The 17,239-nt window shown below is 50.5% G+C and overlaps 1 protein-coding gene across 2 annotated transcripts in view; it reads right to left on the bottom strand.

Annotated features, from left to right (window-relative positions):
• Positions 1 to 1,576: 1,576 nt before the first annotated feature.
• CACNB4 (calcium voltage-gated channel auxiliary subunit beta 4) overlaps positions 1,577 to 17,239 on the bottom strand; it is a 130,681-nt gene continuing 115,018 nt past the window's right edge. For both annotated transcript variants that reach the window (XM_054177601.1, XM_054177608.1), the window contains 5 exons: positions 16,716 to 16,825; positions 14,462 to 14,613; positions 13,286 to 13,381; positions 6,635 to 6,820; positions 1,577 to 1,853 (listed from right to left, as the gene is read on the bottom strand). In XM_054177601.1, coding sequence (XP_054033576.1) covers positions 1,593 to 1,853; positions 6,635 to 6,820; positions 13,286 to 13,381; positions 14,462 to 14,613; positions 16,716 to 16,825 — 805 coding nt within the window. In that variant the 3' untranslated portion in view covers positions 1,577 to 1,592. The remainder of the gene's footprint in view (positions 1,854 to 6,634; positions 6,821 to 13,285; positions 13,382 to 14,461; positions 14,614 to 16,715; positions 16,826 to 17,239) is intronic.

Raw genomic sequence — 17,239 nt, 5'->3', positions numbered from 1 at the left:
CAAAAAAGCCTCTTCTCAACTTGTTCAGGTCAAGAGGAGCAACAAAAAAGCCTCTTCTCAACCTGTTCAGGTCAAGAGGAGCAACAAAAAAGCCTCTTCTCAACATGTTCAGGTCAAGAAGAGCAACAAAAAAGCCTCTTCTCAACCTGTTCAGGTTAACAAGAAAAGCAAACAAGTCTCTTCTCAACCTGTTCAGGTCAAGAGGAGCAACAAAAAAGCCTCTTCTCAACCTGTTCAGGTAAAGAAGAGCAACAAAAAAGCCTCTTCTCAACCTGTTCAGGTAAAGAAGAGGAACAAAAAAGCCTCTTCTCAACCTGTTCAGGTCAAGAAGAGCAACAAAAAAGCCTCTTCTCAACCTGTTCAGGTAAAGAAGAGCAACAAAAAAGCCTCTTCTCAACCTGTTCAGGTCAAGAGGAGCAACAAAAGAGCCTCTTCTCAACCTCCAACCACAGCCAGCTACCCTCAGGTTTGCTCCATCTCCCTGTTTCCCTTTCTCCTGCCACAGTTCCTCCCCGCTGACCACAACAAAACCCATCAGTACTGGCTCCATTAAAGCAATCCTTTTGCTGCCACCTTCACACCAGGTCTAAGGAAAAAAAAAAAAAAATGTATTAAGTATTTCAAACTGGAAAGTGGTTTTGTAACTGCTGCAAGAATTGGTGACAGTTGGCACTCCCTGAAAAAAACCAAAACCACCCCAAAAAGCCACTCTGGAGAGAAGCAGTTAGAATAAAGCCTTTGGCTGGGTTTTGGTTTATTCTAACTTTGACTAGACGCTGAGCTTCCAGCAAACAAATCCTGGAGCTGACTTTCAGGCTTCTAGTGGTTTGTAATTGTCAAGATTCTTCTTCATTTGGGTTTGGTTGTGGGGGGTGTGTGTGGGGGGGTTGTTGTTTCTTTTTTGTTATTCCCCCTCCCCCCCACCCTCTCCTTTTTTTTTTCCTCGTGGTGGTTGGTTGGGTTTGTTTTCAATTGATTGCAACATGCTCAAGTCGACTTTCCAGTCAATTCCCCCAAATTCCAACAGGAATTGGCTTATAAAGTGGTTCCAACTGGAACTGGTCATTTGGAATTTCCAGCACAGGAAATTATCATTTTTATAAGTGCCTGGGTTTGAAGTACCCCAATAATTACAAATGGATGTGTCTAATACCTACAGACAAGGAAACAAACAACCAAACCAAAGTATGGCTCTAAATGCAAAAGAGAAACAAAAAGAACACAACCCAAAACACCACCAAAAAATACATCCAGAATCCAAAAAAAAAAATAAAAAAAAAAATCAAAGCAACCAACCTCAGTGATTGATTGATTGATTGATTGGGCAGAAATGTCAGGGCACGGTCACTTTTGGCTTTGCCCCCTACTGGAACGCAGCAGATGACAGCAGAGTGCCACTGCGGTCACACCTGCCAAACCAAGATGAGTTGGTTTTGTTTCATCTGCCAAAGCTAGATGATTTTGGTTTTTGATTCCTGGCTACTTCATGGCAAGTTATCAACTGATGAATCCTATTATTTTTGTCCCCACCCCTCCCCCCCCTTCCCTCCCCCCCCCCTCACTCCCCATCCCCCATCCCCAGGTTCTTCAACTCAAAGCCTATGTCGCGAGTCATGGCTGTAGCCTCCCGGGGATCCTCGGTTCCTGTGGGGTTTGTAAGCGTCCTGGTATGAGTCAGAGTATTCTTCTTCCACCAGAGGGTAGTGGTCTCTGCTGTGTTGGGAACTGGAAGACAAGCGGTTCCTGCTCTTCCGAGCCCTTTCGTTGTGGTAGTTTTCATCTGAGGTCATTAGGCTTCGGCGCTCGACTGGAGAGTTCTCGGTAGAGTGGCTGCTGTGCCTCAGCCGCTGGCTCTGCGAGGGCCAAACAAGCCACGAGTTAGCACGGACAAAGGGGAGCTCAAAGGCTCTTAAGCTGCTCCTGAGACTGAATTCTCAGCTCTTTTCAGAATCCATCCACTTTTGGGTCACTCATTCTAGAGTCAAGCCTGTGTGCTACAGGAGTGCTCTACAAGGACAGGCTGGGTCCTAGTGCTGGGAGCGGACCGAAGGTGGTGTTACAAAGGTGTGCCTCCTGCTGTTCACCCACTACAGGCCCCTGAGCATGAAAAGTGAGCTGATGTAGTCAGCATTTATCACTTTCCTCTGATCATGAACATAACATTCATGCTTAGAAAACGTTGAGCATTGCTTTAGGTGGCTTTAGAAAACATCTGGAGACGTTTGCTGGTCTGGTTTGGTTTTTAACAAGGTGCAGCTCCGAGCCCTACTTAAAACCCTTCCTATGACCAACCAAATGATGGTCAGGAAGAAGAGGCCAGTGGTGTCCTGTGACAGGACAAGGGGCAGCAGGCACAAACTGGAAGCCAGGAGGTTCCACCTGAAGATGAGGAGAAAGTTGTTTGGTGTGAGGGTGCTGGAGCCCTGGAGCAGGCTGCCCAGAGAGTCTCCTTCTCTGGAGACTTTCAAGCCCTGTCTGGATGCGTTCCTGTGTGACCTGCCCAAGGTGACCCTGCTTTGAGAGGGGGGTAGGACTGGATGATCTCCAGAGGTCCCTTTCATCCCCTACCATTCTCTGACTCTATGGGCTGCCAAGGATGGCTAAAATGACTAAATATTAACAAATTCTTTCCACTGAAACCTAGTAGATATTTTAAATCTGTTGCCAGAAAATCCTTTTCTAACATCATTTACTAATTAAAAGGCTTGGCCTTTGCTTCCCTCATGCTCCCAGAATGCTAATGTCCTACACTTGTCCCACAAACAACATTAGTTCCTGGGGTTTTTTGCCAGTAAAATGGCACAATGAAGAAACAGCCTGAAAATAAAGCTTGAACCTCTCCAGAGTACAGCTGGCCATCCCCTCAGAACAAACTCAGTCAATGCTTTTCTTTCTCCAGACCACAGAAAGGTAGGGTCTGGAAGGGATCTCTGGAGATCATTGAGTCCAGCCCCCTTGCCAAGGCAGGGTCACCTAGAGAAGGTCACTCAGGGAACACATCCAGGTGGGTTTGGAATGTCTCCAAAGATGGAGACTCCACCACCTCTCTGGGCAGCCTGTTCCAGGGCTCTGTCACCCTTAAATTAAAGAAGTTCCTCCTCATGTTTGGGTGGAGCTTCTCATGGTCAAGTTTGTGTCTGTTACCCCTTACCCTGTCACTGGGCACCACTGAAGAAAGCCTGGTCCCATTGATCAGCATTGATGAGATGACACAGCCAATGTCATCCTGATCCTGGAAGTGCCAGGGGAGTGCTGCCCATGATGGCTGCACTCTGGGGCCTCAGGTTCATAGATGTACAGAATAGTTTGGGTAGGAAAGGACCATAAAGATAATCTAGTTCCAACTGCCCCAACCATGAGCAGGGACATGTCCCACTAGCCCAGGTTGCTCAAGGCTTCATCCAACCTGGCCTTGAATACCTCCACTGGGGGGGCATCCATGACCTCCCTGGGCAACCTGTTCCAGGGTCTCACCATCATCTGCTCCTTCTCACTTCTGATGCTATGAACCCTCCCTCCCATCACTGCACCCTCTCTGGCCAGCAACTGGTTAGCTGCATAATTGATAACCAGAGGCTTGCCTGCCTGGAGAGGTGACTGCAGGCAGGTGTAGGTTTGCAGCCCAGCAGATAGGATGTCACAGCTCTTTCTGCAGATTGATGCTACCAAGGTTACTCACTGAGCAATCCCACCTAACCATCTGGCAAGGAAAAGCTGCCCTTCTGCAAGCTCAGCTACTGGGTAGCAACTTCTGCATTATCCACACATTTCCCTCACAAATGATTGTATTTATTTGGCCCAGGTATGCAATTCTGATATATCATCACCTCAGCTTTAAAGTGCTGCTCTCACACCCTCTAGCTCCCCTGCAGTAATTTACCTCTCTGGTTGCAACCTGCTCCTCTCTAGAAACCTCCCTGTTTCATTGCCTCCATTGTGTAGTCATCCTGATCCTGCTATTTACCTCCTGGGAGGTTTCAAGTGGCACCAGACTGGTGTGGTTACACACTGGTCTTGTGCCCCACGTCACTGCTGTGGTCAGGATGACAAGCTGCAGTTTGCTGCAGGTATGGACTTCAAATGCACATCTCCTGCAGTCTAAGACACTGAACTCCTATCCCCACAACTTGAACTAGAGGGTCAAGTCCACCAGCTGAAATTAGGCTAAACTAAGGAGGTTTGGAGCTAACCAGGGATTAGCCCCAAAAGGGAAATGATTGGCCCCCTGGAATCAGCAATGAGAGAGTTTACTCTTCCTGCTGAGGGCTGTGAACACACACAGAGCTCAGTGTTGACATCTTCCCCTCTTTGGGCAAGGACCAAAGGACCACCAGCTTTGGCAGGGTGGACATTGGGATGGAACACAGTACAATGGGACACAGCTGGAGCACACTGTGGTGTGCACTCTCCCTTTGACTCTGACTCTTCTGTGTCTGTGTCATTTAACTTCATCCTGCTGACCTTCGGTGAAGCCCAAAGACTTAAGTTAAAGCAGAGTTTAACTTCTCAGTAAACTAAAGCCCAAGCTACTCCTAAGGCCTGATTGGGTGAAGTCTGTACAGGGTGTCCCAGCAAACCTGTACCACCCCCAGGTGTGACTGTTACACCGGGGGCTGTGCTTTTGGCATTGAGTTCCCCAAGGTACTGGGTAAGGAGGAGTCTCAAGGTCATAAGAAACATAAATTCTCCACACATCATAAGCACCTCAGCTAGGTTAATTCCTAGGATTTGCTTGAGGGCTTTACAATGATCATCATTACAGGGGGAAAATCACAGAATTGGTTTGGTTGGAAAGACCTCTAAGATCATTGAGTCCAACCACTGACCAACGCTGAAGGCTTGAGTTAGTCTAAAAGCTCTTGGTGGGTAAGCACCTCAGACCACACCAAACATCAGAACTCCTGAAATGGGCCTGGACACTGGAATGGCCCTGAAAGCCAAATGCTGCAGTCTCCAGTTGGGCAGCATTCACTCAGGGAGAAATTTACCCCTCTGCAGAGAACTAGCACCAGTCAAGTCCCACCTAAGGCTTCACAATCCGGGTGAAGTGGGGATTAAGTGATGCATACCTTCAGCCAGCCCACTGCACAGGGGTGATTTTCATCTTCAGTGTGAGTTTTCCCTAAGTAAATGGAGCAACATGGCACAGTTACTGCTGGTGTCATTGATCAGAGAGAAATAAATGCCTGAAAAAAACTCTTGTGGACACAGCCAGCTTTCAACATGGAACTGAAGAGGTGGAAAGTTCTGCAGATGGTGTTTCGTTGGCATGAAGGGATGGAAAACTGAAATCTGAATGGAAACAACAGTTGAGAGGTGCAGGTTATTCAGTCACAGGACAGTGCTTGTGCATTCAGCCAGTCAGGAAAGGGTGACTCACTGAGCCTACACCAAAACCAAGCACAGCATCACCACGTGTGAGCGCCAACTGCCATGCACCTTCAGGGAAGTGCAGTTCACTCACAGCGAAGGACAGCTTTAGGTTAACTGAAAACACAGCGCTGCCTTCCAAAACCATTAAGCTGCTTCCAGGTAAGCCTCCAAGCAGAAGAGAGGTTTACATTTCTCAGGTGACTTATTCATTTTAAAAGGCTCAACTCTTGCTTTCCACAGCCGCTCCGCAACGGGCACGCTCCTAGGGAGCCACCAGGCATCCAGAGCTCCTCCTCAGGCTTTGCAGCCTTCAAAGCTGGCTGCCCTCCTGATCTTCTCAAGCATTCAGAACTACAAACCCAAAGACCATTCATTTGCTGTTTGCAAACTCAGGAAAGCACGTACTTCTCTTTAAGGGCTATTTACATGCCAGGGTGGAAGGGTCAAAGTTCAGCCGATTTTGAGCTATCCCTGTGGAAAAAAAGGGGCAGATTTTTTTTTCTTCTCCAGTGGGTAACCAAAAAAAATAAATAAATCATCAAATCAAGTCAAATCCAAACAAAGGAAGTTATTTCATTCACACTCAAAAGGAACTCAAAAAGGTGAAGGTGTTTGGGCTGATAACGAGAGACAAGCATGGAAGGTTTTTCACTGGGAAGTGAATGCTTCGTGAAGTTATGAGGGGGGGAGGGAAACCAAAGGGATCATTACAGACACTGCTCTGCATTCCTCAATACACAGAATGGCTTGGGTTGGAAGGCACCTTCAAGACCATCTAGTCCTAAGCCCCTGCCTTAGGTGGGGACACCTTCCACTAGAGCAAGGCCTTGAACACCTCCCGGCTGGGGCATCCACAACTTCCCTTCCAGTGGCTGCCTGGGACACCCTGCACTTGTTTAGTCTCCCTCTGCAAGGCTCTCATTTGCAAGGCCACTTTCCCCCCCTCAATTAACGAGGGCTGGTTTCTAATCTAGCTCTACCACCACCTGACCCAGTGGCATTTAACTCCTCCTCAAGAGCTCAGGGCCATTTGATTCCCATTACACCACGAGCAGTGGCAGAGCTTCAGCACTCGGCTGTCGAACTGCTCTCATTGATTATGGGCTTTGAGCTTCCCTCCTTACTGCTGGCAGTGGCCAAGCAGGGACCGCTCACTACTGCAGCAGGTGTCACCTCTGCTGTTCTCCCACTGCTTGGCTCACAAACCAAAGAAACCCACCAGATCTGCGCTGCTGGCTGGGGCTGAGGGGCACCTGCGTACCTGCAAGCCAGAGATTGCGGCGGGGTACGGCGAGAGCGCGGTGGATCCCAGATTCCTCCCCAGGAGAGGGGTCATGGGCGTGCTGCTGGTGGTGTGGGTAGCACGCCAGTATGCCTCCAGGTACTCTGCCAAGTGTTCACAGGCATCCTCCAGCTGGTTCTCGTCCAAAATGACATCAAACATTTCCTGGTGGCAACAGTAACAACAGAGTTTGGTTCGTGACAAGGATGCAGATGGCAAGAAGGAGAGAGATGTCAACCGGTTCTCATCACCCCCACCCTGTGGCATTCAAGAAACAAGAATCAGAAATGGGTTCACAGAATCACAGAATGGTTTGGCTTGGAAGGGACATTCAGGATCATCTAATTCCAACTTTCAGCCCACCAAGTCCAACCCTTAACCCAGCACTGCCAGGTCACCACTAAACCATGGCCCTCAGCACCACATCTCCACAGCTTTGAAACTCCGCCATGGATGGGGACTCCAGCACTGCCCTGGGCAGCCTGGGCCAGGGCTTAACCACTCTTTCAGGGAAGAAGCTGCTTCTAATGTCCAACCTAAACCTCCCCTGGTACAACCTGAGGCCGTTTCTTCTTGCCCGGTCACTTCTTCCTTGGGAAAAGAGACCAACCTCTACCTGGCTCCAACATTTCAAGGTGCTATGAAGAGCAGCCTCAGCCTCCTCTTCTTCAGACTAAACACCCCCAGTTCCCTCAGCTGCTCCTCACCAGCCCTGTTCTCCAGACCCTTCACCAGCTTTGTGCCCTTCTTTGGACCTGCTCCAGCCACTCAATGTCCTTCTTGGAGTGAGGGGCCCAAAACTGATCCCACTACTCAAGGTGCAGCCTCACCAGTGCCCAGTGCAGGGGCACAAGCACTTCCCTTGTTCTGCTGGCCACACTATTGCTCATCCAGGCCAGGATGCTGGTGGCCTTCCTGCCTCAGAGCTGCTCACCATGCAATCACAGAGAGGAATTCAAAGCCATGTGGCTTCTGTTCTACCCAGGGACACTCTGCAGCCAATGTCTTTACGTCCCTTGTGTGACAAGTGCTGATAAGAAACAGCTGATAGTAAAGCAGCATCAACTGAGTCCCTCAAGAGAAAGAGTGCTTGCAGCAGTGACATTTTGTGCCTGATCTTTAACCTTAACTCATGCCTTAGTGGAAAAAAACCCCAAACCATTGTGAAAATAGGACAGGAAGTGAAAAATAAGTGCAGGTGTTGCAGGTGTTAAGAGTAACTGAAACAGAACACAGGCTGCTTCTCCTCTGTGTGTATTTATAGCTGCAGCCAGTACACACTGAGCTGGCAGTGCTGCAGGGAGATAGGAAAGTGCTGAACAGAGGCACTTTTAGAGCTTTAAACCCCATGAATTTATCACAGAATGGTTTGGGTTGGAAGGGACCTTCAAGATCATCCAGTTCCAACCCCCTGCCATGGGCAGGGACACCTCCCAATCTAGCTCAGGTGGCTCAAGGCTCCATCCAACCTGGCCTTGAACACTTCCAGGCTTGGAGCCTCCACGGCTTCACAGTATCCCCAAGGTTGGAAGAGACCTCAAAGATCATCAAGTCCAACCTGTCACCACACACCTCATGACTAGACCATGGCACCAAGTGCCACATCCAATCCCCTCTTGAACACCTCCAGGGATGGTGACTCCACCACCTCCCTGGGCAGCACATTCCAATGACAAATGACTCTCACAGTGAAGAACTTTCTCCTCACCTCCAGCCTAAACTTCTCCTGGTGCAGCTTGAGACTGTGTCCTCTTGTTCTGGTGCTGGTTGCCTGGGAGAAGAGACCAACCCCTTCCTGGCTACAATCCCTGAGCAACCTGAGCTTCCCTGAGCAACCTGTTCCAGAGCCTCCCCACCCTCATGGTGAAGGATTTCTTCCTAAGTCCAGCTTCTTCCAGTCTGAACCCATCACCCCTTGTCCTGTCACTCCATGCCATTGTCAAAAGTCCCTCCCCAGCTCTTCTGTAGCCCCCTCTGGGTACTGGAAGGCTGCTCCAAGGTCTCCCTGGGGTCTGCTTACAAACATCTCACTTTAGAGAAGACTGAAATTAAACCCTGACACTGCCTGTGTTTTCCTAAACAAGGAATCAGTGTTGGCATTTTCAGGGCTGGGAGCAGTTTGCAGCTCTCCTGCACTGCTCATCTTTGCATCACAGGCCATCAGTCTGAGAGCAGCTCTGGCTGGCTCTACAAAACTTGGCTTTGCAAAGTCTGTCTCAAGGCAGATTTTCAGCTGTACAGGGTTGAAGCAGCAAACAGGTCAGGGAAAACTCTTCCAACACCTTCCAGCCTCCTGCTAAATTAAGGAACTGTTCCTCAACTTTCTGTTTCCTCTGGATCACTTAGATCTAAGAAATGCACAGCTCTTAAGACCTTACTGCTCTCTACAACTCCCTCAAAGGAGGTTGGAGCCAGGTAGAGGTTGGTCTCTTTTCCCAAGGAAGAAGTGATAGGGCAAGAGGAAACAGCCTCAGGTTGCACCAGGGGAGGTTTAGGTTGGACATTAGAAGCAGCTTCTTCCCTGAAAGAGTGGTTAAGCCCTGGCCCAGGCTGCCCAGGGCAGTGCTGGATCCCCATCCCTGTGGTGCTGAGGGCCATGGTTTAGTGGTGACCTGGCAGTGCTGGGTTAATGCTTGGACTCAAATGATCTTTGAGGCCTTTTCCAACCTTTTTGATTCTCTGAGTTTGACCTTGCAGCTGTATCTGGTTTCATTTCCACCAGTTCTGCTGGAATCTCATTTCTGCTGGGTTTTAGGTGCTGTCAAACAGACCAGAGGGGTCTGCACCCTCCTTAGCTCTGCCATGAATCTGCAAGCTCCAGCAAACCACCAGCATGAGCTGTGGGGTCTGCCTGGTGGCTTCAAAGCTGGGTGCTTAGCACAGTTTGGGTTTCCCTCAGCCACACTGTGCTGCTGCTCGGTGGAGTTGTGCAGCCCTGGGAGCGTTCAGCACTGGCTTGAGCAGCAGCAGTGAAAGATTAGCAGGGAATGAATAATGCAAGCAGCTCCTGCTCTGAACTCTGCCCCACAGCTCAGCTGGTTTTGTAATGTCTAGACCTGCTGCACCATCTCAGCACTTCAGGCTGGCTCTCAGCAGATGAGCCAAAAGAGAGGGTTTTAGGGGTTTCCACCATCTTCCCTTCACACAAATCCTCCTCTTGCAGGAATCTGAGCTGCAGAAGAGGTGAAGCAGGTCACAGTGCAGCAGGCAGCAGTGGCACTGCTCTTAGCAGTGTACATCTTAGTTTAGCCTGGAGAAGAGAAGGCTCAGGGGAGACCTTCTTGCTCTCTACAGCTCCCTGAAGGGAGGCTGTAGCCAGGTGGGGGTTGGTCTCTTCTGCCAGGCACCCAGCACCAGAACAAGAGGACACAGTCTCAAGCTGTGCCAGGGGAAGTTTAGACTTGATCCTAGTTGTTCACAAAGAGAGACTGGCCGTTGGAATGTGCTGCCCAGGGAGGTGGTGGGGTCAGCATCCCTGGAGGTGTTTCAGAAGAGCCTGGATGAGGCACTCAGCGCCATGGTCTAGTTGATTAGATAGGGTTGGGTGATCAGTTGGACTTGATGATCTTGGAGGTCTCTTCCAACCTTCTGTGATTCTACTGATTACCATCATGGATCAGCTTGGTCCTTTCACTTAAACTTCACCAAGACTGTCACCTCCCTTCCAGGCCTCCAAGCATGGTTGGACTCAATGATCTTTGAGGTCTTTTCCAGACAAAAGATGCTATTCCAGAAGCTCTCCAGAGGAGACTCCACAACCTCTCTGGGCAGCCTGTTGCAGGCCTCCAGCACCCTCACACCAAACAACTTTCTCCTCATCTTCAGATGGAACCTCCTGGCTTCCAGTTTGTGCCCACTGCCCCTTGTCCTGTCACTGGGCACCACTGACAAAGCCCCATCCTCTTGGCTCCCACAGCTCCTTTGTCTCTTGCTGAGCATTGCTCAGATCCCCTCTGGGGCTGCTCTTCTCCAGGCTCCACAGCCCCAGGGCTCTCAGCCTTTCTTCATCAGACAGCTGTTCCATTCTCCTTGGACACTCTCTAGCCTATCCCTGTCCCTTTTGCACTGGGTGAGCCCAGAACTGGACACAGTACTCCAGATTTGGTCTCACCAGGGCAGAGTAGAGAGGGAGAAGAATCTCCCTTGCCCTTCTGCCCACACTCCTCTTAATGTACCCATTGGCCTAATGTAACCATTGGCCTTTTTGGCCATGAGGGCACTTTGCTGTCCCATGGATAACTTCTTGTCCACCAGCACAGCAAGGTCCTTCTCCATGGAGCTGCTTCCTGCAGGTCAACCCCTCATCAGTGCTGGTGCAGGGGGTTGCTCCTCCCCAGGGACAGGACTCTACATTTATTCATGTTGACCTTTGTTGCCTTAGGCCACCAAACAGAGGGCTGGGAGTTCAGGCAGAGCTCTCTAGTTCCTGGGGCTGGACAGTTTAGGTGACTTCACCCAGCTACAACATGTGTGCTGCTGGCTCCTGTCAAGTGAGCAAAGTGAGGTGGAAGAAGAGGCAATCCCAGGGTCTAAAGAGCCAAGCAGGCTTTGAAACACATCCAGGTGGGGAGAGAAATGCACCTTTCAAAGGCAAGGTGTGGTGGGCTGCTGGCTGTGTAAGCTGGGTGCAAATACCACAAGCCCCATTCAAAGAGGTGCAGGTGTGACTCCATTGAACTCAGCTCCCACTTGAGGAGTGAGGAAGCTAAAAGCTTCTGTAGGAATGATTCTGTTCTACAGACAAGTGGATGAGTTTGGTTTAGTTCAGGGCACCTGAATGGCTCACAGGAATTCTGTATCACCCTTTCAAGAGACTCTTCAGAACATTACATCTGAGAAACAGAGCAGAGCTCAGCTCTGCAGAAGAACTTGAGATGGCTTCAGCACCTCTCAGTGCTGCTCAAAGTGGAAAAAAAGGGTTGAGGGAGCAAGCAAAATGATCTACAGTTACTGAAACCAGAAGCTTACAGGTCACTGCAGTAACACAACCAGCTGGACACAGATGCAGCCACCAGCTACTGCTCCTGACAGCTGGACAAAGTGGTGCTGGTTCAGCACCAGGCTTAGCAGAGCTAGATAATGGTTGGACTTGATGATCATAGAATCACAGAATGCCTTGGGGTAGAAGGGACCTTCAAGATCATGCAGTTCCAACCCTGCTGCCATGGGCAGGGACACCTCCCACCAGCCCAGGTTGCTCAAGGTCCCATCCAACCATCCTGTGAACACCTGCAGTGAGGGGGCATCCACAGCTTCCCTGGGCAATCTGTTCCAGTGTCTCCCCACCCTCACTGCAAAGAATTTCTTCCTAATCTCCAGTCTAAATCTGCCCTCTTCCAGCTCAAAGCCATTGCCCTCAGCCTGTCACTCCAAGCCTGTATCAAAAGTCCCTCCCCAGTTCTCCTGCAGCCCCCTTCCAGTACTGGAAGGCTGCTCTGAGGTCTCCCTGGAGCCTTCTCCAGGCTGAACAGCCCCAACTCTCCCAGCCTGTCCCCATAGGGAAGGTTCTCCAGCCTTCTGATCATCTTCATAGCCTCCTCTGGACCTTCTCTAACAGCTCAATGTCCTTCCAGTGCTAGGGGCACCAGACCTGGACACAGTGCTCCAGGTGGGGTCTCACAAGAGCAGAATAGAGGGGAAGAATCCATCTTCAAGGTCTTTTCCAACCAAAGTGATTTCTGTGACTTCACTGGTCAGCCCTTTGCCTGTTTTGAGTCAGAGGCTACCATCCTGGAAGCCTTATCAGTGTCTGTTCTGAACTGAAACACTGGTGCAGTGTTTGCACACAGCACCTGCCTGCCTCACCAGCTCTCCAGGACCTCTGCTCCTCAAGCAGGAGGTTAGTCCAGGTGAGTCATCACTACCTTTGACAAAGTGGGGGTGTGAGCAGTGCCTGTGCTCCAATGAGGGAACTGAAAATGCTTGCAGGAGCTGCTGAGTCAGGAGACTTGGGGATCACAGGCGTGCAGACACACCATCCAGGGGCTGGCCTCACTAGGCAGCTGGAGGAAAGTCCTCTGCTGAGGCCTGGATCCGAGACTTTGACCCTTCAGGGCCTTAAGCTGACCCTAGTGCACAAATGATGTCATTTGCCAGTGCAGCAGGAGATCGAGTCTGCCACACACGTCACTGCTGCCCTGCACCTCACCTCACAGCATAACTCAGCACAGCAGATAAGCAGGACCAAAGGTCCAGAACATATGAGTCAGCTGTCACAGGATCACAGGATGTTAGGGGTTGGAAGATACCTCTGAAGATCAAGTCCAACCCCCTGCCAGAGCAGGACCATAGAATCCAGCACAGGTCACATAGGAATGCATCCAAATGGGGCTTGAAAGTCTCCAGAGAAGGAGACTCCACAGCCTCTCTGGGGAGCCTGTTCCAGTGTTCTGTGACCCCCAGAGTGCAGAAGTTCCTCCTCATGCTGAGGTGGAACCTCCTGTGCTGGAGTCTTTATCCATTGCCCCTTGTCCTATCACAGGATGCAACTGAGCAGAGCCTGGTCCAGCCCTCTTGACCCTCAGTGATTTATAAACATTGATTAAATCCCCTCTCAGGCTTCTCTTCTCCAGACAGGAATCTTTACAGCTCCATGTCTCAGAAGCTCTTTAGCCTTTCTTCTGTACTTACTGGTGGGCATTGTGCAAGTTTATCAGCTGCCACCAACTGAACATTCAAGTGTTTGCTTTGGGACTTCCCTCGAGATTTAATCAGCCGCTGCAAAACCTGCCAAGGGAAAAGAGCACAAGGGGAGGGTAAGAATCAATCTCTCTCCACAAAGCTCAGACCAGCATCCCAGTGGAGGACTGCCAAGTGCAGAAGCTCTCCACTGTGTTTAACAAAATGGATCAAACATTGTCCTTGAAGACAAGCAGAACCCCTCCTGAGAACGGCCCTGAAAGCCAGGCACGTTGCCCTCCGCATCACGCTTCATCCCTTGCAAGGGTCTCCAATGCAAAGGGAATCATGGAACCACAGATTGGCAGGGGTTGAAGGGACTTCTGGAGGTCACTGAGGCCAATCCCCATGCCAAAGCAGGATCACCTAGGGCAGGTCACACAGGAAGATGTCCAGATGGGTCTTGAAAGTCTCCAGAGAAGGAGACTCCACAACCTCTCTGGGCAGCCTGCTCCAGGGCTCCAGCACCCTCACACCAAACACATTTCTCCTCATACTGAGGTGGAACCTCCTGTGCTCCAGCTGGTGCCTGTTGCCCTTTGTCCTATCACAGGACACCATTGAAAAGAGCTTGGCCCCTTCTTCTTGACACTCAGCCTTTAGGTATTAATAACCATTCATGAGATCTCCTCTCAGGCTGCTCTTCTCTCAGACTAACCAGCTCCAGCTCTCTCAGCCTTTCCTCATCAGACAGATGTTCCAGGCCCTTCACCATCCATGAAGCAACTGCCTGGGGGGTGGGCAAAGGGCTGCCTGTCTTCTCCAAAGCTCAGCCTAAGGTTAGGGCTCGTGAAGAGACAACCCTGACTAGCAGTGTGTTGGGGCTGGGGGCTGCCAAGGGACTGCCAAAGGGAACTGGGAGCTCCAGAAAGAATTTGCTCCTCAGGAATTTGTCTGCTGAGTTGGTGGGTGCCTTGTCTAAAGCTCAGCCTAGGGCTAGGTGAAGGTTTAGGGCAGCAAAAGATTTCATCACAGAATCCTACAGTCCCTGGCCAGGGCCTTGATCTAAGAATTTCACTTTTTCCTTCTCTTCATCTCACTCCAGGTGGAGATCCCACCCTGCTCACTCCCACCCTGCCCTCCAAGGCCCTCTCAAGTGCAGGTGTTTGCCAGGGGGAGAGGCATTACCTTTGGTGAAGACACTTTGACATGGACAATAATTGGTGCTAAAGAAGTCTTGATAAGCTGGGCAGGGTGGTTGATAGTGTCTGCATCCAGGACAACCAGCTGTAAGGACCTTGCCAGCTCAAAGATCCTCTCAATTTCACTCTGGACTTCAGCTGGGAAAGGAAAACAGGGGGCAAGTCAGTCAAGCCCAGCACTGCTTAGGCAACAACTTCCTCCCCCACTGATTTTCATAGCCTCTATCCATGCAGTGTTAGGAGCCCCAGGTGTTAGTTAGTGCCACTTCCAGGCAAAATCTGATTACTCCAGGAGCTGTGGTTTGGTTTTCTTTAAATAAATAACAACTCTGAGCCAATTCTGCTGCCTGAGAACACAGGCATCCTGTGTCCCTTTGTGATACCAGTGCATTGAAAGGGTGTGTCATTAATGGCATGCTTCTAATTAACACAACTTCAGCACAGGTTCCAAACCCTAATATGTTCCTAAGATTTCTCATTTCAGGCAGCCAGTGATGTGTGGCTGTCCCTTCAGAGCTCTTCTCTTCTCAGACTGCAATTCTGGTTTACCTGTAACAAGAAGAGAAGCAGACCCCTGTGGCCTCCTAATTCTACAGCCACCCAAAACTGTTGGGTGTTAAAACACTGCCAGGGGTTATTCTTTAGAGGGACACCAGTGGCAACCCTCACACCAAAGCAAGAAATAAAAGGAAAGAGATTGATTTCCTGCTCAAGTCTCTTTCTGGTATTCATTGTTCTAACCCCTTCTTCACTGTTCACATGCATGTAGGGGACTGTACACTGAGAAAACTCAGCACAGATTGAGGCTGCCCCATGAAAAAGGGCTGAATGGCAGCAACTCACATGCCCTGCATTTGCCTAAGAGCTGTTCCACACAGCAGCACCTTCCCCACAAGGAGATTTAGTGCTCGCCTGTGCAGCACTTCATTCTGGGCTGCCCACCCCTGGACTAGAATGGCAACTTGCAGGGAAGAGTCCTACAACCTAGGACTCTCTTTCAGACACTTGGGATCACAGAATCATGGAAGGGCTCAGGTTGAAAGGGACCTTAGAGATCATCTACTCCAACCTCACCACCATGGGCAGGGACACCTCTCAACTAGACTTGGCTGCTCAAGGCCTCATCCAACCCGGCCTTCAATGCCCCCAGAGAGGAGGCATCCAGAGCCTCCCTGGGCAGCCTATTTGAGTCTCACCACCCTCACACTGAAGAACTTCTTCCTAAGCTCCAGTCTAACCCTTCTCTCCCTCAGCTGCAAACCCTTTCTCCTTGTCCTGTCTCTAGACACCCTCAGGAAAAGTCCCTCTGCAGCCTTCCTGTAGGATCCCTTCAGGTATTGGAAAGCAGCTCTAAGGTCCCCCTCAGGACTTCTCCAGACTGAACAGCCCCAGCTCCCTCAGCCTGTCCTCACAGCAGAGGTGCTCCAGCCCTTGGATCATCTTTGTGGCCTCCTCTGGACTCACTCTAATGGCTGTGAGTCCTTCTTATGCTTGGGACACCAGAACTGGACACAGTAATGGTGATGAGGTCTTGGCAGAGCAAAGTAAAGGGTCAGAATCACCTGCCTCACCCTGCTGGCAGAGAATTGGGTTTAAGAGCCTTTTCTTCCTCAGGAGTCTCAAAATCAACTTCTCCTACCTCCCTGGGTGGTGTTCCAGGCTATTGGCACCCCCAAATTTCCACCCCTGTGGAAGAAATCCATCAGGCTGGTGTAGCCCAGCAGCCATGAGGAAAGGTGGGAAGACCCAGAGTCTCATGGGTCATGTTAGACAGCAAAATTAAGCTGTAGCTCTCCAACATTAGACACAACCCCAGTCCCAGGGTCAAGAACATGTTTTCTTCTTGGCTGGCCAAAGTGAAAGCTCTTTGGCATCTTGTGACGTGGAATGAAAAGCCCAGAACGGAGCAGAGGGAGCTGTGAGGCCAACCCACCTCTGGAGGGACCAGCACTGAAGCCACACTGCAACTGCAGGCCCCAAGCTCATCTTCTGCAGCCAGCAGCTGGCACACTGTTTGCTGTAGCCCAGCCCAGGCAACTGCTTCAGGAGAAGCTCACACAGCACCCTGGTGCTCTGCTGCCCTCCCCTTGACTGTCTCCCATCTGAGCATGTGAATGACATGAAAATGCTGCAGGCACATTCACAATTGCAGAGCTGCTGCCACCTGGGAGGCTGAAACCCTGACACCTTCCCTCCAGCAGGTCCCCGTGCTCAGCATGCCACCGCTGCCCACGGCTTACCTAAACTGGATCTCGTGTTTGACCTCTCAATTATTGCCCTCTTGCTTGGATTATTTAGAACAGACCTCTTAGCAAGAGAAATGTCAGCTGTCACTCTGGTTATTGATATCCTAGGAGCAAGAGGAGAGGAGAGAACAAAACCACAGCAGTCAGACTGGCAGCGCACCGGGCACGATTTACAGCCACGTTCCGTTCCGAAGTGCAAACGCAATAAAATACAACTCCCAGCTGCTCTGCAGCTGAGTTATGGCAGCATTAAACAACAACTGAAGGGAAATGCTGCAGAGCTGGGAAGGATTCTCTGCTCCCTGCACTACTCCAGACTCTGCCATAGAGAATCTGCTCTTCTGCTTCACGCAGTAGTTAACGTTTCTCCTCCCCAGCTCACTCGTCTCCTCCGTGGATTTACACAGCAGTGCAGGGAGTGGTGGGGCACAGGGAACAGCAGAGCCAGGACAGGAACAGCACTTCCCAGGTGGTGAGAGCACTGATTCAAACTGACGTGGCTGAGAGGTGAGGAAGGG

The sequence above is a fragment of the Dryobates pubescens genome, chromosome 2, assembly GCF_014839835.1.
Source record: "Dryobates pubescens isolate bDryPub1 chromosome 2, bDryPub1.pri, whole genome shotgun sequence".
NCBI classification, from domain to species: Eukaryota; Metazoa; Chordata; class Aves; order Piciformes; family Picidae; genus Dryobates; species Dryobates pubescens.
This window is presented reverse-complemented; position numbering and strand designations above follow the sequence as displayed.